This window comes from Podarcis erhardii, assembly GCF_964252035.2.
Source record: "Podarcis erhardii genome assembly, chromosome: 5".
NCBI lineage: Eukaryota > Metazoa > Chordata > Lepidosauria > Squamata > Lacertidae > Podarcis > Podarcis erhardii.
Window position 1 is genome coordinate 60,897,802 of NC_138509.1, and position 24,705 is coordinate 60,922,506.

The 24,705-nt window shown below is 40.0% G+C and overlaps 1 protein-coding gene across 2 annotated transcripts in view; it reads left to right on the top strand.

Annotated features, from left to right (window-relative positions):
* WDR33 (WD repeat domain 33) overlaps positions 1 to 24,705 on the top strand; it is a 56,292-nt gene that overhangs the window by 13,097 nt on the left and 18,490 nt on the right. For both annotated transcript variants that reach the window (XM_081864050.1, XM_081864051.1), the window contains exons 3-7: positions 1,636 to 1,704; positions 2,248 to 2,352; positions 2,881 to 2,976; positions 3,422 to 3,573; positions 5,287 to 5,384. In XM_081864050.1, coding sequence (XP_081720176.1) covers positions 1,636 to 1,704; positions 2,248 to 2,352; positions 2,881 to 2,976; positions 3,422 to 3,573; positions 5,287 to 5,384 — 520 coding nt within the window. The remainder of the gene's footprint in view (positions 1 to 1,635; positions 1,705 to 2,247; positions 2,353 to 2,880; positions 2,977 to 3,421; positions 3,574 to 5,286; positions 5,385 to 24,705) is intronic.

Genomic DNA, 24,705 nt, shown 5'->3' on the forward strand with positions numbered 1-24,705 from the left:
GTGAAACCTAGGGAAACAGCAACACTTAGAACTGTTGTTTACTTTTCCTGCCAGTGAGAGGTTACTTTCCTGCCCTCACTAATGAATGTTTAAGACTCAAGCACTAAGCTTTAACTGTGGTCTGATCTCTTTAGAGCACAGGTGTGTTAACCTGTGGGCCTTCAGATGTTGCCAGACAACAGCTTCCATCATCCTTGACAATTGACCATGGTGGTTGGCCTTGGGAGTTGGAATCCAACATATACCGTATTTTACGCTCTATAGGATGCACCGGACCATAGGAGGGGGAGAACAGGAATTTTTTTTTCTTGTTCTCCCCCTCTAAAGCAAGGTGCATTCACCCAAAGCCTCCGGAGTGCAGCGGGAGTTCCCTCTGAGCTCCAGAAGCTTCAGGCGGCTACCTTGGAAGCCTATAGAGCGAGAGGGGTCGGTGCGCACTGACCCCTCACGCTCTCCAGCCTTCAGTGAAGGCATCCCGAAGCCTCTGGAGTGCGGCGGGAGTTCCCTCTGGGCTCCGGAGGCTTCAGGTTCCTTTCAACCTGCTCTTTGGGGCTGGCGGGGGGAAGCACTGCATTCCCCCACCGCCAGCCCCAAAGAGCAGGTCAGGGAACAGCGCAAAGGCTGCGCGCAGCCTTGCCGCTGCCCCCCGAGCTTGTTGGGCTGGCGGGGGGTAGCACTGCTTTCCCCCACCGCCAGCCTCAAAGACCCCTGAAGCCTTTAGAGCGCAGCGCAAGTTCCCACTGCACTCCAAAGGCTTCAGGCTTCGGGGACAGCCTTTGGAGCCTCCACAGGGCAGCGGGGTGCAGGCACCCCGCTGCCCTGCGGAGGCTTTGCGCAGCCATCCCCAAGCTAGCCTTTCTAGCCTCTGCAGGGCAGCAGGGTGAAGGCAGCACCCCGCTGCCCTGGAAAGGCTTTGCGCAGCTAACCCCAAGCTAGAAGAGTGAGACGGAGCGCTCCGCAGTGCTCCATCTCCCTGTTCTGGCTTTGGGCTTAGCCGCGCAGCCTGCATTCGCTCTATAGGACGCACACACATTTCCCCATAATTTCTGGAGGGGGAAAAGTGCGCCCTATAGAGCGAAAAATACAGTATATAGTGTGTCACAGGTTAGCTACTCCTACCCCAGAACAGAAGTGGATCTAGAGGAGCATGACCAGTTTGCCCACACTGGGCACCAAGCCGACAGGGCACCACAGGAGGCGCTGCAACAATGACAAACAATGGAACACTAGAAGTGGGGGCGCCAAATTTTGGTGTCTCACAGAGCGCTATTGAATTTTTAAAGCCCAAAGTCCTCTATTGCCTGGAGAGTGTTTCCCATTCTGAGTGCGATGTGGGATTTTGTTTATCTTGTGGCCTGATTCGAACTGGTGCACTTTGGTTGCAAATTTGAAGAGGAAGGGATTTTTTTTTTTTTTTACTTTGGGACATTGAGTTCAAGTTCTTGAACTGATTTGCACTGATTTGAAGAAGGAAATTGCCTGTTCCTTCTAGAAAATGAAACACGCTGCATTCCTTTTCCAAAAATAGCACTACACTGCAGGCACCGATAGGCAAACATTGTTTCTCATTTGGTACAAGCTAGCTAGCAGGTTTTAACCAATAGTATTAATGAAAATGTTTTTTCATCTTTCCAGAACAGAGTATGGCAAAGAGACCAACGGGATATGCGGGCAATTCAGCCTGATGGAGGGTATTATAATGATGTAAGTACACATGTTTATTTATCCCCTGGACAGTAAAACATTTTTCTTCTTCCTGAAAGATTGAAAAATTGGTTTAAGCTGTAATTCTCTATTTAAGTGTGGGAGAAGTGAATAACAACATTAATTGTACTATAGAAACTTGATTTTACAAGTGGATTTGAAAGAAGATGAATTCATTTAGTCACATTCTAGTATGATGATCCTGCTAAAGCTCTAGACATGGATTCAAAGATCCTATTATGTGAGCAGAAGGCACTTTGGCTCTGTGTGTATGTGTGAGAGAGGACTGCATGGGAGGACTGCATCCATGGTTTTTATCAAAGCAGATGTGCCTTCTGTTCTCATGGTGGGATTTCTGCATCCAAGCCATATTGTAATATAATTCTGAAGAATGATGTTAGGTATGCTTTTGTAGTGTCTCCACAAAATTGAGATTCTTTGGTTTACTCATTCAAGAACATAAGCTTGCAAACAATTTTTTAAAAGACTGTTCCACATATTAAGTACCAAGAATAACTTTTAACATTTTCCCCTCTCTTTTAGCTGGTCCCTCCTATAGGAATGTTGAACAATCCTATGAATGCTGTAACAACAAAATTTGTTAGAACATCTACCAATAAAGTAAAATGTCCAGTATTTGTTGTTAGGGTAAGTATAGTGTTACACTCCATGGCACAGTGATAAATTGCTAAGAATATAGCAAGCCAGTTAGTAGTTGTTTTTTTATGGATTTTTTAGTTCTGTTTTTGTTTTAATCAGTGGTGTAATTCTGTTGTTTATCTTATGTTGTCTGTTGCCATGTTCTGCATTGTTGACAGGGTGATTTATAAATACAACAGATACTACTACTACTACTACTTCTAATATTAATATTAACAACTTTTCAGAATGGATATCTTTTTATGGGATACAGTGATAGTCCAAAGTATTTTTGTCAGAAATGGACAGATTATTCATCCAGTAGTATTCAGGCACTGGAAGCAGGGCATGGGGCAACAAATAAATACCAGAATGTGGGGTGGAGGGGTGTACAGACAGTGTGTAAGTGAACCCAATACAGACAGAGCTGCAGAATACAACTGTGCAGACAACATGTTGTCTGTCCTTGCGATAGACTCTGCTGTAGTGTCAGGGCAACAATTTGTGTTCTAATACATCTTAATTCTTGTCTTCCAGTGGACTCCAGAAGGGAGGCGCTTAGTTACTGGGGCTTCTAGTGGAGAGTTCACCTTATGGAATGGGCTTACTTTCAACTTTGAAACAATATTACAGGTAAATCACTATCAAAGCTGTCTTGATTAGTACTTCTTTCAGTAATCTGCTTTCTTGCCACTGTAAACAGATGGAGAGTCAGCACCGTTTTGAGCTTTATGCTTCTTGCCTTTGGCTATTGAGATTTTGATTGATTAATTTAAATCTTAGCATTTTTGTCATTCTCTGATATGAGAGACATTTCTGTTCCATTGGTGATAAAAAAATCAAATTTGTAGACAAAATACTGACTCATTACTAAGTAATACTTACTGAATACTAACACTGCTGAAGCTTTGATAACAGTCCTCACAAAATGAATGTATGGATCTCTATATAAGGCATTTTCATTCTTATATCTACCTAAATTGAAATTAGAAAAAAATCATTTTAAAAGAAAAGTGAAGGTGCATGATATTATTTGAGTATGCTCACTAGAGGTCTTCCTTTATTTTTGACTTTGTAGGCTCATGACAGTCCAGTGAGAGCTATGACTTGGTCACATAATGACATGTGGATGTTGACAGCAGACCATGGGGGATATGTGAAATATTGGCAGTCCAACATGAACAACGTCAAGATGTTCCAGGCACATAAGGAGGCGATTAGAGAGGCCAGGTTTATACACAATATACCATTTTCTGTAGTTCCTATTTCCATGATTAGACTGTTCTCTAAGTGTATTCTGGGTGCAGATATGCATGGGTATTGTCAGATTCTGGGAAATGTTTTGCACCACATAAACATATTTTCTTTTGTTTCCACAATTTCACTGATTTGCTGGCATATCTCTGAAATAGTGTTGTCCCGGTATCTGCCTCTGCAATATGTTAGAGATGTGTTTGTCTGCTGCATTTTGCACTGGTATTGGTTTCTTTTTATATATGATCGCAATGTGTATCAGTTACTCTCTTTTTATGCTCACTTGTGTACGATGACAATTTCATTCCAAATAAAGAATTCAGTATTTAATAATATAATTGAATAAAATATAATCCAGAAATAAAGCAGCTGCATAGTTCTCACAACATAAAAGAGCTAAATAAAGTGAAGAACTGCTTGGCTTGGTGAGTCCAAGATTTACAGTAGCATGTAGGACCCACACCAATTTCCACATCCAGGTCAGGATTAATATTGAATGGGTTATACAAGTTTGGAATCTAAAGCTGACAAGGCAACTTTAGGACATCTACCTGGTTCAGTGCCAAGTGTTCCAATTGTGCAAATGTATGCTCAGTATAACAAGTGAACTGAGATTTCCTTGCTGAGATGCATGTGAAGAATGCTTACAGTCTTTAGCAAATAATGCAAGTGGAAGAAATCTTACTCATTTAAAGTGTGTCTGAAGAGGAGCTGAAGAAGAAACTAGACCTACCTAAAAAGTTTTGGGTTCTGTCCATTGGAGAAGAAGATTCATTACCACAGAAGCACTTTCTGCTGAATTTATCATTTTTCCTTTTGATTCAGAATTTTCTGGCAAAGTTTAACAAGATGTGACCTCATAGGTGTATGCTATTGTATCTGTGAAGTGGATTTCTCCAAACAAAAAGTTTATCTCACATATAAAAGGTTCCAGCAATTTCAGGGGGAATGACTGTTTGAATAATCTCAACAAGAGCATTACTTGATTCTTCACTGCATCACAAAGGATGTGGCTCCCCATCTGTAACTGATGATGGTCCAACCAAATGCCTAACATAGCTCAATAAGAAACTGATGCCTGGCTCTCCACAATTTACAACAAGCTTTTCAAGTTCTGAAACATATTCTATGACTCTAATGTTTCACTGGAGTGGCAAATATCTTCTCAGTAACTTTTTCTGCATATATAGGCCATATGATATGTTTTTATTCTTATTTTTAGTAAGCAAGTACTTTTACCTGTCTTCCCCCACCCCCTTGTATTTTGAAATGTTATCTGTGGATGAAGAAATAAGCTTAGCATTAACACTCTTGGGATTGCCTATTTCCATCCTTCTTTCAAAAGCATGGAATGCATGTTTTTGTCAGTTTCACATCTTATACAGATGATGCACAGAATTGCAAATCTATTCAGCTGTGGGTGGAACAGTGCAAAGTGTAAGTTCCCCTTTGGTTGGGGAACAAAATGCAGGAAAAAGTGCTTTGGCTGCATCAAAGTACAGAGCTGAGCTCTCAGTTATGCAAACGGACTCAATTATGTCAACGGATTGAAGTATATTTTTCCAGGCACAATATGTTCCAATTTCTCCATCGGTATATTAACACTTTAGCTAAATTTTGCCCTGTCTGAGAAGTTTAGATATGTTAAATGCTGACTTCTTTCCCCTGCTGTGTGTCTTCATGTAACAGTTTCTCACCCACGGATAATAAATTTGCTACATGCTCTGATGACGGCACTGTTAGAATCTGGGACTTTCTACGTTGCCATGAGGAGAGAATTCTTCGAGGTATGTGTACCAGAAAGTACTGATTGAGATATATGAATAGAGGGAAATTATTTGTAGTTGCCTACATAAGGACTATACAAAAACCTCCAATTCCAGCACCCCATCCTTAATAATTCAATCAGTTGTATCACAAGATACAACCTATTGGTTACTGTTTATGATCTGTTTAAATTGCTTTAACATTGGAGCATTGTGTACTATGATTATTCCCTACTCCCAGGACTGTTGAAACATCTGTGTAGGAAAGCAAGCTGAATGCCCAGTTTCATGTGCCCATTTCTGTATATAACAACTGTAATGAGTTATACCAGAAACACTTTCTCAAGAAGAAGGGGTATTTTCCCTCAAAAACGTAACTTGTTGATGCTATCCATTTTCATGTGCCTGTATCAGACTATGCCACCTTATGGAAAGTGCAGCTTTTCATCAAGTAAATGCCATATAAGCACAGCATCCTGACTTCCCACATGGTGTGGACACTACAAAGTTTTAGGGAATGAATTACTGTTTCTAATTAATAGCATAAAGTTAGGTAAAATACATCTTTTACTGAGAAGAAATAAAGTTGTCAACATATTCATAGACTTATTTATTTGACAAGATTTATATACTGCTTAATTAATAAAAAACCTCTTAAGTGGTTTACATTACAAGGATCTGAAATATATACTAGACAGCGAGGAACAGGGATTGTAGCAACACTGCTTTCATTGTCATATCACATGGTATTTTAGTTTTCATTCATTTTGTAGGAAAGTTTATCTAGTAATTTTTTTAGCTTTGTAGCCTGACTTGATGTCAATACAGAAAATAAATAGCAAACATTCAGAGACTATTACACTTTAGGAAGTAAAGAGTTTGTGGTTTGGTTTTGTGTTTGACTCTTCATGCATTATTACCTAATAGTTTAACTCTGAAGAAATCCTGAACTCTAAACTTTTATTTTGGGCTTCAGTAAGGTTCTCCTGTATTACTTTAGGAAATAGAAATCATTAATGAGAAACATTTCTTCAGAATTATATCTGAAACAGCTCCTGTCCAGTTTCTTAAGTTTTCATAGCTGTCAGATAATATACACACACAGGATAGAATCCATACATTGAGCTCTGTCTCCCTTTTTGTAGGCCATGCATATACTACCTCCATTTGAAATACAAAAGTGGAAGCAAAAGAAATAAACATGCTAAATTTACAATGCGGCCAAACACTACTTTTGTTCTTAAAAACTTTGGGGCAGTAGACAGAGAAGCATATGCAGATGTACTTCCTCCCTTACCTTCTTAGAGCCTGATACAGTGGTGCCTCGCAAGACGAAATTAATCCGTTACGTGAGGCTCTTCGTATAGCGGTTTTTTCGTCTTGCGAAGCAAGCCCATTGACAGCTTAGCGGATTAGCGCTATTAGCGGTTTAGCGGCTTTTAGCGATCAGCTGTTAAGCGGCTTATCAGCGGATCAGCTGATAAGCGGCTTAGGGGAAGGGGGGGGAACCCGCAGGAACTTGCAAGACATTTTCGTCTTGCGAAGCAAGCCCATAGGGAAATTGGTTTTGCGAAGCGCCTCCAAAACAGAAAACCCTTTCGTCTAGCGGGTTTTCCGTCTTGCGAGGCGTTCGTCTTGCGGGGCACCACTGTACTGGGTTACAAAATAACTTGTAAAAATGATACCTTACAATCTAATTCTATGCATGTTTACACAGAAGTAAATTCAACTGAGTTCTGTAAGACTTACATAAATGTGTAAACATTTGAGGCTTGAAAGATGCAACTTCATCTTACTCCCCCAGCCATTAGCAACCTCCTGCAGTCTATCCTGCAACCATTTCCAAGCAGATTTGGTGAGAGGGTGCTGATGGGTGCAGAGCGAAGGAGAAAGCTGGAAAGCCCTGTTCCATGAACAGAACAGAAATTAGGATCCAAACTGTTGGGATTTGGCATATAAGCTTTATTCTCTCCCCCCCCCCACCTTTATAAATTAAACATAAAGATCCATTTAAATTGGGGGTTAGGCCCAGTTTAGGCACATAACTGCTTTGCTGGCCATGTATGATGACCTCTGTCCGAGTTAGGGGTGGGTGGCACCGCTTTGCAGTGCTTCTGCTCCTACTTGGATGGACATTTCCAGAGGGTGATGCTTGGGGAGTTCTTTTCAGCCCAGTGGAGCCTTCATTGTGGATTTCTCAGGGTTCAGTTTTATCCCCTGTGCTGTATAACATCTACATGAAACCACTGAGTGGGGGTCACCCGGAGTTTTGGAGTATGTTGTCAGCAATATGCTGATGACACACAGTTCTACTCCTTTACATCTGCAGGTATGGCAGTTGTCTTGCCTTAGTAATAGACTGGATGAGAGCCAACAAACTGAAGCTGAATCTAGATAAGGCTGAGGCACTGTTAGTGGGGGTGGGGTGGAGGTTTCCCTAGACTGGATGGATGGGAAATTACCTGCTCTTGATGTGGTTACACTTCCTCTGAAGGAGCAGGTACGCAGCTTGGGAGTACTTCTGAATCCTTTGCTGTCTCTTGAGTCTCAAATGGGCCTTGGTGGTGCAGAGTGCCTTCCACCATCTTGGGCTTGTGCCCCAGCTGCGCCCCTGTCTGGACAGGGATAGCTTAACTACTGTTGCTGAGGCTCTGGTAACCTTTAGGTTAGATTACTGCAATGTATTATACATAGGGCTGCCTCTGAAGACAGTTCAGAAACTTTAACTGATGAGCAGTTCGGCAACCAGGCTACTCACCGGGGCAAAACGGTTTGAGCATATTACACAGATCCTGGCCTAGCTGCCAATTAGTTTCCAGGCCCAGTTCAAGTGCTGGTTTTGACGTATAAAGCCTGAAATGGCTTGGGACTGCAGTACCTCAACGACCACCTCTCTCCATATGAACCTGCGATATGTGCCTCCTGCGCAGGAGGTCTGGAGGGTGGCAACACAAGGATGGGCTTTTTCTGCAGTGGCTCCCCATTTGTGGAATGCTTTCCTCAGGGCAGGGTTTGCCTGGCACCTTCATTATACACCTTTAGGTACCAGGTGAAAACATTCTACTTCAACCAGGCCTTTGGCTGACTAACGTCCTATTTTAAATGTGCAGGGGGTGGGGGGGAGCAGGGGGTATTGGTTAATTTTGTTCCTGTTCTTTTAATTATGTGTTTTTGTCTTGTATTTTTATGCTGTGAACCACCCTGAGATCTACAGATGAAGGGTGGTATAAAATTTCAAAATAATATTAATAATATTGGCAGCTGATGCAAACTTCCATCAAAATGTGTTAGACTGTATAGTCTGTGACCCTTTAGGTGTTGGATTTCCAAGTCCCAACTTCAGTCCCATTCAGCATCAGCAGACAGAGATGATGGGACTTGGAGTCCAACAACATACATGGGGGAGGCACAAAGGTTCCCCATAGTTAGCTACACACAAAATGTTTTTGTTTAAGGAAGCTTACTTGGGTCATAAATAGAACAATTTGTGTTTATTAGAGCCTTCTTCATATATGTATGTAATTCCTGCTAAGTAAAAAAAAAATCCTGCTCCTTCCTACTTGTGAGTAGAAAAGATTGACCTGGATACAGGTCTTCCTCCATGCTTTTGGTATATAAAACCTGTAAACCAGGGATTTCCAACCTTTTTGGGCTCAGGAACATTTGGAAATATAAGGAACTGTTGTGTGCACCACAGAATACCTGTTTTATAGAAGAAAAACTGACAATGCTCAGAACATTGCAAAGCTGCCAAACCATCCCCCCAAACAAATAAGACACAGACAAAAAGACAGACAGTATCCCCCCAAACGGACAAACCCTCAAACGAAAAGCGTTCCATCACTATCTTTTGAAAATAAAAAATGAGGGGCAGGGGAGTTTGGCAGGTCCCATAGGGTGTGTCTGAGGGTGACAGCACACACTGTGTTGTGGACTCCAGCTTTAAAAATTGTTCAGAACGTTGATAGGAAATCTTAAATAGGTAACTTTAAGCAACTTCTTCCACCAGCCCCCAAGGCACTGAAAGATGGCATAGTTTTATTTATGCAGGTGTTAAAAGTCAGCTCTCCCTACTTGTTGCTGTCCAGTGGTCCAGAACATTGGACCACCTTCTTCACTGTCTGGCAAACAAGTAGAAGGAGAATTCTCAGGTAAGCAAATTATGTTTTTAATCAACTATAGATTAAAACTTGTATAGTGAAATCATAAGTATATTTGTTCAGAAGTGACTCACACTCATTTTACTCCCTATTAAGTTTGTTTGGGATGCAGCCTTAGCATAGATGTTAACAGCCAAACAATAGCACAGCACATAGCACAGCTCTACCTAGTTCTATTTGTGTGGACTAAATGACTATCAGGGATGTTGTACTATGATAGACCCAGTCTCCAGAAATCCATCATACTCAGCTAGTTTATAACTCATAAAATTCCTTAATGTACCAGTCTGTTTTTATATTAAACTATAAATACTGTTTTGGGTACTCCATATGAATCTGTCAACAAACATGACATTTGATGCACCAATAATCTTAGATCACACAACTTAGGTGATACTACCTGCATCATAGAACAAAGAGTTTCTCCTAATCTTCCATGAGATTCCCAACATCTCATTCAAATATACTCTTGAAAATCTGCTTTGCTGAATTATTGGAATTTAGAACTAAAGTAGGAGAAACTGTGGAGGATAAGGCTCAGAGATCTGGGCTGTTACAATAAAACTGAAAGTTTTTCACTTAGGACCAGACAGAAAGCCTCTTTAAGGATAATATATGTTTATGAAATGGAAGCTTCAAACTAAGCCATCTGTAGTATTATTTGTATTTCATGATGGGTTTTTAAAAATTACCTTTCTGGAAATTGCCTTGTTTGATCCTCAGCTTTCCCTCTTGATTATTTTTATAAGTAAACTAATTATCAGGTAAAAAGAATTTTGTCCCTTGAATTCCCATCTAAAATTACCTGTTGGTTTTTTTAAAAATCCTAAATCCATTTTTCTACTAGCTTTGAAAAAGTATAATTATAAAAAGAGCATAGAAAAAGCAATTAGTTTGGTCACATAAGTGAACATCCTGGTTATGTGAATAAGTGATGGATCCTATAAATGCATTCTAGCCATTTGTACATGTTTGGATGACCCAAACATATCATGCAGTGGTGTATCTACTGTATAGAAAACTACAGCTACTTCGGTTGGCAGATTATTTGTGTAACAAATCATATTTTTCTGTTTCCCTATCTCCAATAATTCATGGGGAGTTAGTAAATGCATTGCTGCTGATTTAAGGCAATGGATTTCAAGCTGTGCCCAGAAAACCTGTTTTCTCAGAAATTTGTTGAGATTCCTCAGACATTATCAGCCAGGTCCTTTGAAAGATGCCATGCCCACTACTTGCCACTCACCTTTCTCTGCTCTCACTTGTCATTTTATACAAGGCGATGGTGAGACCCAGTAGATTTGACCAACATGCTTCATGTATCAAGTATGTGCTCTAAAACACTTTCAAGAATCCTCTACAATGCACAGTGGTTCCTTGGCACAAAAGTTGATGTGGAAGGGGTTCCCTGAAACTAGAAAGTCTGAAATCCAGACTGAAGGGATGTTTAAGGTAGTAGCATCCTCATTGTTACACTAAATGGTACATGCAGAATCTACCTTTGAGGGGTTCATAAATTATACAGGTCATATTGGGCGTGGAATGTTATTTTTATGATAGTGCTCTTCATATGAGTTCACTAGGAGGGATTAAAAAAGTAGAAACAAATGAACTTTTTATAGGCCCATTCAGCCTCCAGCAGATGTGAACTCTGAGGTTCTGGCTAATATAGACAGTGTTGCACAACATACGCTTTTCTCCTCCCAGTAGTGTTTTAAATACTCTTGTGTGATTTTTTTTGTGTGATTATTGAGCCTGTTAAACTTGGGTTCTCTTCATCTGGAGTATGAAATATACTCCATACATCTAAATAAGCTGGATTTAGCATGACTTGATGGGCATTAGTTTGGGCTCAGATCTGTCATTGTATGAATCCATTTAACTAGGTACTGCTTTCCAGGTCAGAAACAAAATGTGTCAACATAGACAACTGATAGCAAATTTGATCACAACAGTCAAATACTGCTAAGAGAAATTTCGGTTGTTGGCTGGTTGGGCACCAAATCTTCCTTTTAGGCTGGAGGGTGTCCTGTGGTCTAAACCACTGAGCCTCTTGGGCTTACTGATCAGAAGATTGGTGTTTTGAATCCGCCCGGCAGGGTGAGCTCCCATTGCTCTGTTTCAGCTTCTGCCAACCTAGCAGTTCGAAAGCATACCAGTGGAAGTAGATAAACAGGTGATGGGAAGGTAAATGGTGTTTCTGTGCACTCTGGTTTACATCACGGTGTTCCGTTGTGCCAGAAGCAATTTAGTCATGTTGGCCACATGACCCGAAAGCTGTTTGTGGTCAAACGCCGGCTCCCTCAGTCTGAAGCAAGATGAGCACCGCAACTCCATAGTCACCTTTGACTGGAATTAACCATCCAGGGGTCCTTGTCCTTTACCTTTACTTTTACTTTACCCTTAAGTCAGAAGTTTTCTGGCTGTTTCCAGAAATCCTATCTTCATTAATTCCTCTGACAATAAATGGATTCATTCCCTTTTGGATAAGGTTTTGAAACAAGCAACTGTCTTACATCTACATGTCATGTAATTCTTTGCCCTTTTCCAAATAAGTGTTCAGAGATTAGCATGATAAAGAGATACAGCTTGTAGCCATCGTCAGCTGTTTACATTTTGAATTTGGAAGGACAAATTATCCTTTTTAATTTAGTTTATCTTTATACCATTGATGATGTGACTCTTGGATCTGTGTAGTCCTTGCAGGGCCACAGGTTCTCCACCCTTACTCTTGAGGTAATTCTTATATCTGGTAGGGAGATCCCAGACTATACACAACCTCTTCAAGACGTCCATAGAGGAGTTATGCGTTTTCATCTCCTAATCACTGGGGCTTACAATGGCTTACAACCTGGGGTACTTCCAAATGCATCATTTCTCCCTGGAGTTCCAAGATTGCAGTAGTGCCAAGGGACATTTATGCCTTTCTCAGAAAGGACCAAAAAAAAACCACACCAGTTGGACTTGCCTATTGACATTCATATTTCATAGTCTTGACCTTGCAGTCCTGGTTACCCTTGTTGAGTTTGCAGGTGCTGAACATGCATTGCTTCTCCAGGGCCTGCAGTTTCCTTTAGCCTCCCAGAAACATTTCAACGTGCTGTTTTTAACTAGTAAAACACAACAATAAGTGTTCATATCACGGACATTACTTCTTTCTATGTGTGTATGACTCTGACCTGTATTATCTGCTGGGATCAAGTGCTTGGCAGTAAGCCTAAGTGGAATTGGTCCCTATGTTACAGGAAGAGACAAAATGGTTGTTTAGGTGATTTGGGAAGATATGCAAGTTCCAAATGAAAGTACTGTTCATTAATCTTCCCCAGGATTCGAGTTCGAGTCTCCGCTCCTCCACATGCAGCTGCTGGGTGACCTTGGGCCAGTCACACTTCTTTGAAGTCTCTCAGCCCCACTCACCTCACAGAGTGTTTGTTGTGGGGGAGGAAGGGAAAGGAGATTGTTAGCCGCTTTGAGACTCCTGAAGGGGAGTGAAAGGCGGGATATCAAATCCAAACTCTTCTTCTTCTTCTTCTAAATTTCCCTTTCTCGTGTTATCCTAGAACTGTAAAAATCAGATACGCAGGGTCACTGAAACGTAGGATAGTCTAGATGCAGGTCCATTTTCATGAATTCTCAAATCCATGAGTAGAGGCATATAGAGAGGTATTCTTGGCTTTAGATTGCCTGACAGTCTAAACTTGTGGATACAAAAGCATTTTTGTTTAAGAAGGCAGTAAAATAATAGATACACAGGATTAGCTGAATAATTTCATTGGATGAACATTTAAATATTTGGAATTTTGTTCATTTCCCTGAGCATAATAACTTAAGAAATCTAAATAATTCTCAAACATTTAAAAGAGCTGCAATTCATGATTGTTCTTGTATTTTCAAAATCATAAGGCTGCTGTTGTTGGTAAAGCTGCTCACATAAGAGTAATACATCTTGATGCAAATGTGTCTTTCAAGTTCAATTATATATATATTATTTATATTTATAAACTGCTACTGCTACTGCTGCTACTAACTTTGTAAACCACCTTGAGGTTTTTTCTTCGATCAAGGGGAATATGAATTTTGTGAAATAAATAAATAACTGCTATTCTGCTGCTAACTACTGCTACTACCAAGTACTTTTTGAGCTGAAAGTCTCAGACACTTGATACTTGTTTTTTGCGCAAGTATTGATTTATCCATATGATGGATGACAAGTTAGCACAACAACTGCAGTTACTTATATGGCTGGCAAACCAGCATTTAGAGTTGGACTTGACTTGCACACCTCAAATGTTTTGATTAAGAAATCTACTTCTAGAGGTTCAAAACACACGGCAGGATTCACCTAATGCTCCCTGTCAGTGGAAGCAATTCTCTCTGCATGCACCCCCAAATTGGCTCAATGTGAGGGGTCAGAAGAACACCCAGAGCAACTTATGAGTGAATTGTGCCATCTGGCAAACTGCAATGTTTGCATAGACAGGGTGTTTGTTTTAGCACAATGTTGAATTCCACCCATAATCCTGAGTTTCATTTCTATGAAAAATAAAAACAGACTTTAGAATGGCCAAGGTTAATGGGACAAGGTCTAGGGACGCGGGTGGCGCTGTGGGTTAAACCACAGAGCCTAGGACTTGCCGATCAGAAGGTCGGCAGTTAGAATCCCCGCGACGGGGTGAGCTCCCTTTGCTTGGTCCCTGCTCCTGCCAACCTAGCAGTTCGAAAGCACATCAAAGTGCAAGTAGATAAATAGGTACTGCTCCAGCGGGAAGGTAAACGGTGTTTCCATGTGCTGCTCTGGTTCGCCAGAAGCGGCTTAGTCATGCTGGCCACATGACCCGGAAGCTGTACGCCAGCTCCCTCGGCCAATAAAGCGAGATGAGCGCTGCAACCCCAGAGTCGGTCATGACTGGTCCTAATGGTCAGGGGTCCCTTTACCTTTACTATATGGAGCTCTAGTATCCTTTTCTCACCTGTGTAAACATGGTGATTGAAAGTGCTCACCCCCTAGATGCGGAGATCTTTTGCTGTCATAGCTGGGGATCAAGTAGATCAGGGGTGGGGAACCTTTTTGGCCCAGTAGACCAGATCTTTATCCCACCCCCACCCACATCGAGGGATCACCCAATAGTCAGTCATCTGACATAATTACATCAGGTGATTGACTCCTGTCAAAGTGCATCACTTTCCACAGTGCTTCCCAAATGTTCAGCTATCAGCTGGTTGTTAGGTGCGGGGGGGGGGGGGCTGAAAAGGCCTCAGGTCAAATTGAGAGGTCTTGCAGGCCAGAGGGTGCTTACCCTTGAAGCAGATGAAGGAAATTTATTACATATGATTCTATTCATGTAAAGTTAAGTTATAAATGATCAAGTCGGCACAGTATTGTAGGAAACCGTATCTATGTATACTTGAGGGACGCTTTGGAATAAGGTACATAGGTTCTCCTTAAATATGATAATAAGATGAAACTTTTAAAATAATGCTGTGTGGTATATAACTCCTGAAGTTATAAGCAAAATAAATAAAAAATATTTCAAATACATATTGGAAACGTCAGAAAGAACCAGGAAACTATTCCCACATGTAGAAGTGTAATTTGTAAGCAATATAGGGCAAAGTTTATAGGTTTTCTATATTTTCATTTAATTATTTAATTATTTAATTATTTATTACATTTGTATACCACCCTTCATCTGAGGTTTATGAAATCCCAAATGACCCTGTACTCCTGTTATTAAATTATACTAATGACTCAGTAAAGAAAGAACAAGGAAATGGAGGTCTCAAGTCACACCTAGTATTACTGAATGAATAGATCAAATTAGGCACTTCACTTTACTGTCTTTTTGGCACATTCTTCTGAAGTCCAAGGAACCAGGACAAAGGTGAAATGATTCTGTAACAAACGGAATCCTGTTTCTCAAGTATTGTTAAAAGAACTTTCTTCTCCCAAAGATACAGTACAGCTTTGAAATGTTCTGAATTTTAAAGAACCAGTTTTGTTTTCATTTATCAGCCTCATATTGTTACTCAACTTAATTCATAAGCACTGTATTTAATGAATTTTCCCATTTTTTCCTTTATTAAAAATCCACGTTACAAAAAAGAAAAAGCGCCAAACCAAAAACACCCTGAGTAATAGTCTCTGCCATTCAGACATTACCAGAATGCAGACATCTATTCAATCTAAGGAGAGAATGAAATTTCTGTCAAACTTATCTTCTATCTTATCATGAAACAACTGCATTATTGGGGGGGGGGGCTCAAAGTGTAGTAGAATCCAGCAGATAAAGTTTTATCAGACCTTTTGGTGTTCAGTTTACTACTCTTCTGCTAGTATCTGTACCCTGTTTTCTGATGCTTTGTCTCTCTATCTAGTCCTCAGTTTTAGGACACTTTCCATTGTCATTGAGTTATACATGAGTGTCAAGGTGCCTATCGCTTCTTATTCTGCAAGCTCTACTTAGCCACTGGCTGAGATACAGTGATGTCTTGGAATATTCACAAACAAAATTTCTCAAGGAAAGATGGCAAAACAAAAGTCAAAGGAGCAGAAATTGGAAAGTAATAGATAAAAATAAATTAACCATCTTTCCAATATGTCCAGTATTTATATCACAGAATACCAAGTATTATGGGGGATGCGGGTGGCACTGTGGGTTAAACCACAGAGCCTAGGGCTTGCCGATCAGAAGGTCAGCGGTTCGAATCCCCGCGACGGGGTGAGCTCCCGTTGCCCGGTCCCAGCTCCTGCCCACCTAGCAGTTCGAAAGCACATAAAAGTGCAAGTAGATAAATAGGTACCGCTCTGGCAAGAAGGTAAATGGCATTTCCGTGCGCTGCTCTGGTTCGCCAGAAGCACCTTAGTCATGCTGGCCACATGACCCAGAAGCTGTACGCCGGCTCCCTTGGCCAATAAAGCGAGATGAGCGCCGCAACCCCAGAGTTGGTCACGACTGAACCTAATGGTCAGGGGTCCCTTTACCTTTACCAAGTATTATACCTTATCGCTGTCCACTAAATGCCAGTTTCTGGAAGATGTAGATTCAGGCTTTGGGGAAAAGAGTGAAGGTTGAGGAACAGCCATTAGGAATGCCTCTTTATGTGCCTTTGCATACTTGATTCTTGAAGTTTATGACAGAACATGCATGCACAGTCAGTCTCATGGATATGCTTAGTCTAGACCCTTTAGAATTCTCTATGCACAGCCAGTCCATACACTAGAGCACTGTTTCTGTCCATTCATCCCTTTAGAAGGCAGTCCTCCAAACTGTCACACAAAATGCATTAAAGGAGTTTAACCTTGAAGTTATGAAGACATGAATGAAGATTTCTAGGTTTACATCTGTGCAAAAAATACCAGTTTTTCTCAGCAATGAGACTGACAGAAAACACCCATGTCTCTTGTGTTATCTAGGTTCTGTGAACCTGAATGATCAAATGGAGCCAAAACACTGTCAGTGCTGGGAATCCTGATACCCTCCCATGTCACAAAGCCTGCCCAATGACATATGTGCAGTATTACCTGTATCCAGTCTTCAACCTTACCCAGATAGTTGGAGCGCACAGATACTGTTCAACCCAAAACAAATGAAAAGGGAGGTGGGAAAGCTGAATCTGATTAGCATCCTAATGGCATCCAGTGCTATGCTTCCATATCATTTTATTCGGAAATATCAAATGCGTACTGAGCAGGAATGGCAGCTAGAGTAAATTACTCATCAGCACTCTCCACTTCCTGCTAAGAACAAGCCAAATATATTGTTTTTCTATTGTGATTTCTATGAGTTATCTCCCCTAAAAAGAGCAATTTGCTTGAAATGCATTGGGAACTGGAATTGTTCCAGCAAACCTCTGTATACTTATAGGTGTTCATAGCTATTTGCCAAGTGTAGCAATGCTTCCATTTTGCTCTCATCCTACATATTCACATAGCTGCATGAGTGCAGGCAGAATTTAACTGCATTTAAATTCTGGTTTTTTTCAGGTGACTTTCCACATGATGGTTGTAGCATACGGTTAAATAAATGAGAATTGTGATCTAGTTCAACAACATTTACAAATTTCAACTATATGGTTCACAACATTTAGTGATTTTTAATTTGGATAGATGAGACCCATTTACTTTTGTGAGTGTCCTGTTTCAAAATGAACTTCAAAGTGTTATTTTAAAACTTGCAGTAAATGCCAAGTGTGTAAGAATAGTACTCTGTTTGGATTTTTCCCCCTCAGTGGTAGTTACAGTGACCACAAAGGACTGCCATCTCATTAAAGAAATCTTAGTTGCTTTAAATTTGCTTATGAGTAAACAGTCATTCTGAAGAAAAATCCTGCTTACTATGTTCTAGATACTGTGTATTCACAGTATAGGAAGGAAGAGAGAATACCTCTTTTAAGACAGTCCTTGATAGCCATGTTTTTGTACATCCTTGTGTGAAAAAGAAATATTTGGGTGCTCCAGATAATTTGATTAACCCAACTAGTTGGAAAAACACTGCAGTCTTGGCATATTTGGCATACTAGGGCCAATAAAATTAGAATTTATGTGGAGAAAAATTATATTCTAAACATCAACATAAAAATCAAAGCTGTCCCTAGAAATACAGGAAGCAGTCTTATACCAGGTTATGTTATTTGTCCAATAAGTCCAGTATTATATACACTGAGTGGCCATGGCTCTGTATGGTCTCAAGAAGAAGTCTTTCCCATCAGCTGCTACCTGAAACTTCTTGCTAGAGATACCAGGGGTCGAACCTGAAACTTTCACCCTGCAAAGCTGAATGGTGTGTATGTACATACCATACATTTAATTTTTTTTTATGACATATTTATTAAAGTTTTCAAAAATAAAACAAAAAGAAAGAAACAACAAAAATACAAAAATACAGAAATAAAAACAATTTAAAAACACGTAAAATTTCCATCCACTTATTTTCTTTTAACTTATTTTCCCGACCTCCTCACACCTCCCTTTCTTATATTCAAATTCCAATTGTTTGTTCAGCAAATCCTCCACTAATTCTTTTAATTATTTCAAAACCTTATTTTCCATATCTCTTAAGCATTACAGCTGAAAACCACTTAATTACTCTCCAACATCATTCTAACATTCCTTAATTTTACAATATTTCTGCAGATAGTCTTTAAACTTTTTCCAGTCTTCTTCCGCCGCCTCTTTTCCCTGGTGTCGGATTCTGCCGGTCATTTCTGCCAGTCCCATATTGTCTATCATCTTCATCTGCCATTCTTCCAGAGTGGGTAGATCTTGCGTCTTCCAGTATTTTGCAATGAGTATTCTTGCCGCTGTTGTCGCATACATAAAAAAAGTTCTGTCCTTTGACACCAATTGGCCGACCATGCCCAGAAGAAAGGCCTCTGGTTTCTTAAGGAAGGTATATTTAAATACCTTTTTCAGTTCATTATAAATCATTTCCCAGAAAACCTTAATCCTTGGGCACGTCCACCAAAGGTGAAAGAATGTACCTTCAATTTTTTTACATTTCCAACATTTATTATCGGGCAAATGATAAATTTTTGCAAGCTTGACTGGGGTCATGTACCACCTGTAAATCATTTTCAGAATATTCTCTCTCAAGGCATTACATGCCGTAAATTTCAAACCGGTGGTCCATAACTGTTCCCAGTCAGCAAACATAATGTTATGTCCAACATCCTATGCCCATTTAATCATAACAGACTTCACCGTCTCATCCTGAGTATTCCATTTCAGCAGCAAGTTATACATCCTTGACAAAATCTTGGTTTTGGGTTCTAACAATTCTGTTTCTAATTTCGATTTTTCCACCTGGAATCCAATTTACTTGTCCAATTTATAAGCCTCCATTATCTGATAATAATGAAGCCAGTCTCGCACTTTGTTTTTTAGTTTCTCAAAACTCTGCAATTTCAATTTGTCTCCCTCTTGCTCCAAAATTTCCCAATATTTTGGCCATTTGGACTCCATATTAAGTCTTTTAAAAGCTTTCGCTTCCATTGGTGACAACCACCTTGGAGTTTTATTTTCCAATAAGTCTTTGTATCTTATCCAAACATTAAACAATGCTTTCCTGACAATATAGTTTTTAAATGCTTTATGTACTTTAACCTTGTCGTACCACAGATATGCATGCCACCCGAAAGCATTATTAAATCCTTCTAAGTCCAAAATGTCTGTATTCTCAAGAAGTAGCCAGTCTTTCAACCAGCAGAATGCTGCTGATTCATAATAAAGTTTAAGGTCTGGCAGGGCAAATCCACCCCTTTCCTTTACATCAGTTAATATCTTAAATTTTATTCTGGGCTTCTTGCCCTGCCAGACAAATCTAGAAATATCTTTCTGCCACTTCTTGAAACAGTCCATCTTGTCCACAATCTGCAATGTTTGAAACAAAAACAGCATTCTAGGCAACACATTCATCTTTATGACTGCAATTCGGCCCAACAAGGAAAGCTTTAAATTTGACCATATATCTAAATCTCTTTTCACTTCTGTCCAACATTTTTCATAATTATCTTTAAATAAATTCACATTTTTTGCTGTCATATTAATCCCCAAATATTTCACTTTCTTGACCACAGTCAAACCAGTCTCATTCTGAAACCTTTCTTTTTCAGTTGATGTTAAATTTTTCTCTAAAACCTTAGTTTTTACATACCATACATTTAAAGCATGTAGCTGCCTCAGAACAATCCTGGGAATTGCAATTTGTTAAGGGAGCTGGATATTGTAGTTCTTTAAGTGTGAACTACAGTTCCCAGGATTCTTTGAGGGAAGCCATGTACTGTAAACATAAGAGTATCTACCCAGCCATAGTGTTTATTTTTTCTTCTGTTTGTCACCACCCAGTGACCCAGAACGCGGAGGTGCTACCCAGTTACAGACATTGTAACCTGTGAAACACTCACCCTTTTTTATTTCTCTTGCCCCCCTTCCCAGTCTCTGCTGGTTTATTGGGGGGTATTATTAAATAATTATTAAATATAATTAAAGAAGCATGGATTGGGGAAAACAGACTAAACACTGAGGAATGCATTCTATATGATAGTTCCTGGTGATGAGTAATACACTTTTCTTTTAACAAGTGCTTCTATTGAATCTTCTTTAGAATTTCAGAGGAATGTTGAGCCAAACTGTTCCCACTCAGTTACTAGGTTTCTGGAGTATAGGATATCCAGAGCTATTTTTGGAGGGGGGGGTACCTCGGAACGAAAGAATATTTTCAGGTTTGACTTTTTTGGCTTATGATGACAACACCGTGCTAGACATTGTAATGGAAACCCTGAATTCTAGTCATTCTGCTAGGACATTTTCACATACTTACAAGTATTTTGTCATAAGGGAACTTTTTGCTAGCCACCAAGATCAAAACAACAAACCAAGGTAACATGAGGGTGAGAGCAAGTTTTCAAGTCTGCTCTGTTTCACTACTTTATTTTTTATTTTAATATTTTCCTTTCTACTCTGCTTTGCAGCCAAGATTAGCTTACAATCATTCAAATCTATCTTAAGGGTACTATGTCTCTTTGGGTTATTGGCAATTTAGTATATGTGCTGCCGAAGCGAGCACGGGTTATTGGCAGTTCAATAGGCTTCAGGCTCATTTTTAAAGATGGGAGAGGGTAGAAGGAGCTACAGGTAGATTCAGGGGCTGGCTGATGATAAAAACAATAATAGCCCACAGAAGCAATCATTCCATTCATCTGCAGTCCTTTTACATATAAATATATTTGTTTTTATCTCGATGTATTCTGTTTCCATGCTTAGGCTATTCTAGAGCTTAGTCAAAAGGGCAGCAGCTGACTTTTGCAAATATTTTCACACCCTCAGAAACCCCTTCCCTTCTTGGTCATTTAGAGGGGTCAAGAAGAGACCAAAAAAAGCCATGAGAGAAATCAGGCATACTCATACTCTCACTGCATATCCAGTCAGGTTTAGTAAAAGGGCCATACCATTTTGGATAAAAAATGCCCTCCTTATAAATTATGGGGAGTGGGGGAGAGGAAACATGTCAGTATGTTGTCTGGTCAAGTGATGCTCCATGTCCTGCCACATTACACTGCAGTGGTTTCATTGCACGCTAGCACAGCCCAACAATACAATAGTGTCACTCAAGACTATGCCTTGATAGTGGCATAGTCTACATTTTCCCTCTTGCTCTATTCATAGTGCAAGGGCTTTTTTTTGCCATTAGCGACATTACCGTGTAGCCATATTTGATTGATTTTTGTGACATCACATTCACTATGTGGTCCCTGATTGGTTGGGATCCTATAGCTCCTGAACCTTTGGGGTATCCCAACAGTGTAGTGGAGCGCCCCTCCTCTAACTCTACTGGACTGTCCTTGGGTACACTAACTACAGTGGTGGAGTCACTTCGTCCAGATAGGGCCTGTGGCTCGAGTCCCAGAATCCCAGGGTCTGGCTCCACTGCCTCAACAGTCACAGGTTTTGTTCCCTCGATACCTCTGCAGTTATTCAGAAAAGAACCAAAAAACCCAGTGAAAATGGAACTGAAGCAGCTTGAGTTTGGAATGCAAACAGGTGCCGAGAAGTAAATACCAAAATAGAAGTGGGGATTGGAAATCACTTTACCCCTAAAAATCACTTTTTATTTCATAAATTTTGGGAGTAAAAATTCTACATGGCCCCAATTTCTTTGGAAGTTATGTGCACGCACAGTCAATAAGATGCTGGGGACGTTTAGGGTACAAATTGCATTTTTTCAGAATTGATGGAAATTTGCCACCAACATTAATAGATAGGATTTGTACCAAACTATTCTTTATAATATTGGAAGCTTTTAACACATTTTGTAATGGTTCTTTGATTTTCCTTTCGGTTCACTGAATATATTTAATTGAGGAGTTGGGGGCTAGTATATTAGGACACATGGCAACCCAGCCTTTTTGCTTCAGTGTTGGGGACAGCTGCTGAAACAGATTTCCACTGCAGCAGCTGAAACAGCATCCTCTCACTTGGTGTAAAACTACCTATCAAGCTCCCAGGTCTTTTTTTAGAGCTAATTTATGCCAGAAGTAGCAATAACATCCCCATCTCATCTCATTCTGGAAATACCTGGTGCCTATGGTGGCAGCTGCCCCACCTTAAGGGGCACGGATAACTCAGTTCTGGAGCAGGGGACTAAGGCAATACCTCTGTTTTGTAAAAAAAAAACTAAAAAAACTGAAGAAACAGTCATCCTACATTGTACTGAATGTATTGTCAGGTGTAGAATTAATTTTATTTAATGTTCCGTGACTTGATTCTCCAAATCCTTTGTATAATTACTCTTACAGTACTATTTTGAGGTAGATCTTTGCAAAAAGCATACATTCCTAATTATAATAGGAAGAGACCAGTGAGACCAACAATAAAATGCTGCAGTGTAGAGTGCATTTGTTTGGGGTTCCAGCCATTCCGCCCCATTCCTCTTGCACCCTCAGCAGTGAATCAACATTCCATAGTATTAAACCATTCCTCATTGGACTGTTTTGGGCACACCTCCTTGAGACTTTTTTCCTAAATATTTTGTGGTGCTTATGCAAACCTTGGAGTTCCCCAGAGCCTGTTCTTGTGCCTGGATGGTAAGTGTTGTTTTAGCTATATAAGCGGCATTGCTTACAGTTGTCAGGAAATAGAGGGAACCAGCCGTCCTCATAGCCTGAATATTGAAAACAGAAGGAATGAAGTAAACATGTTACCATGTTTTATTCCCTTGTTTCATACACCGTGTGTCATAAATGTTCTCCTTCAGGCAACATGTATATCTCTTGTTCATGTGACTAACAGTAGATTGTGTGTTCGCCTGCTCACTCTTACAACAGCAGCCTGAAGTTCCATTCCCAAAACACGGGGGAATTTGTGACATGTAGAGTTATAAAAAGGCAGCTCATGATACATTGAACAGCACATGTACATGTGTAAGAAACTTTGTTTGATTTCAGACTTTGCTAAACCAGGGAAGGACAGTCAATAAAAAGGCAGAGAAATGTTCTGCATGAATTAATGTTGTGCAAAAGTGAAAATGAAATATAGTGTGGTTTAATTCTAAAGATTCTAAACATGCTAAAGAGAATGCTGTTCCTGTATTTGCAAGAAGCTACTAACCTTATCTTAGGCACTCAGAGGTGGCAAGTGGTCATTTCGTTGCACTGGGAGCTAAAAGACTTGTGCTCAGGTTCTGCACACTTGCCACTATCAAAACTGCATTTGAAATATCACACATTATTGACTATCAACATATTAACCTATTAATATGTCTCTTACAGACATGTATCTCAAACTTTCTCTCCCAAGCCACTTCAATCAGAAAAGACCATGAGTTGTTAGGGATTCTTTATTTTTTATTTCTGCATTGCAGGGGATTGGACTAGATGACCCCTGAGATCCCTTCCAACTCTACAATTCTATGATAAAGGGTGGTCCTGAAATTCCGCTAACTACTACTATTTAACAATTATTACCACTTTAATTACGGTTCACAGTTAACTGGGATACAGGGCCTGTTTTGAGTTTGTAGGTTAATTATTCCTTGTCTGTGTCAGGCTTTAGTTTAATTACTGATAAATCATAAGATAACACATTTTCCATTGGCTTGTAAACTTTTATTGTGAAAATACAAAATTGTTCATAATTTTAATCTGCGTATTTCCCATATAAAAAACCTGCAAAAAATTAAAAGTAACCATGAAGCTTATTCTTTATTTTAAGTTTGAGACATAAAGACCGTATTTAAAGTGAAAAATATGGTCCCTGCTTTGCCAGCATCGCTTAAAACAGGGATGGTGAATTTGTGCCCCACCAGGTGTTGTTGGAAATTATGTTTGGAGGATTATTCTGTCAGAGTAAGCCATTTCCCTGTGTGTTGTGCTGGGGGGTTCTCTTGACCATAAGAGTGAATTAGTTCTTTCTGGCCCTATGGATCCAAAGAGTTACTTTAGGTGCACCCAAGGCTGCATAATGGATCCCCCCCCCCCATTTTTCTTCGTGGCAGACTCTATGTCATATCACAAGCAGTTTTGAAAAATTCCGTCACTTTCAAAAATGATTTCCTTGCTTTTGGGGGAAGGAGGCTGATTGATTCAAACGATGAAGCCCATAATATAAAGAATCAGATATTGATTTTTTTCTTCTTTGTCCTGTCTGGGTGGGTAAAGTGATCTCAACCTATGGATGTTTTCTGAAC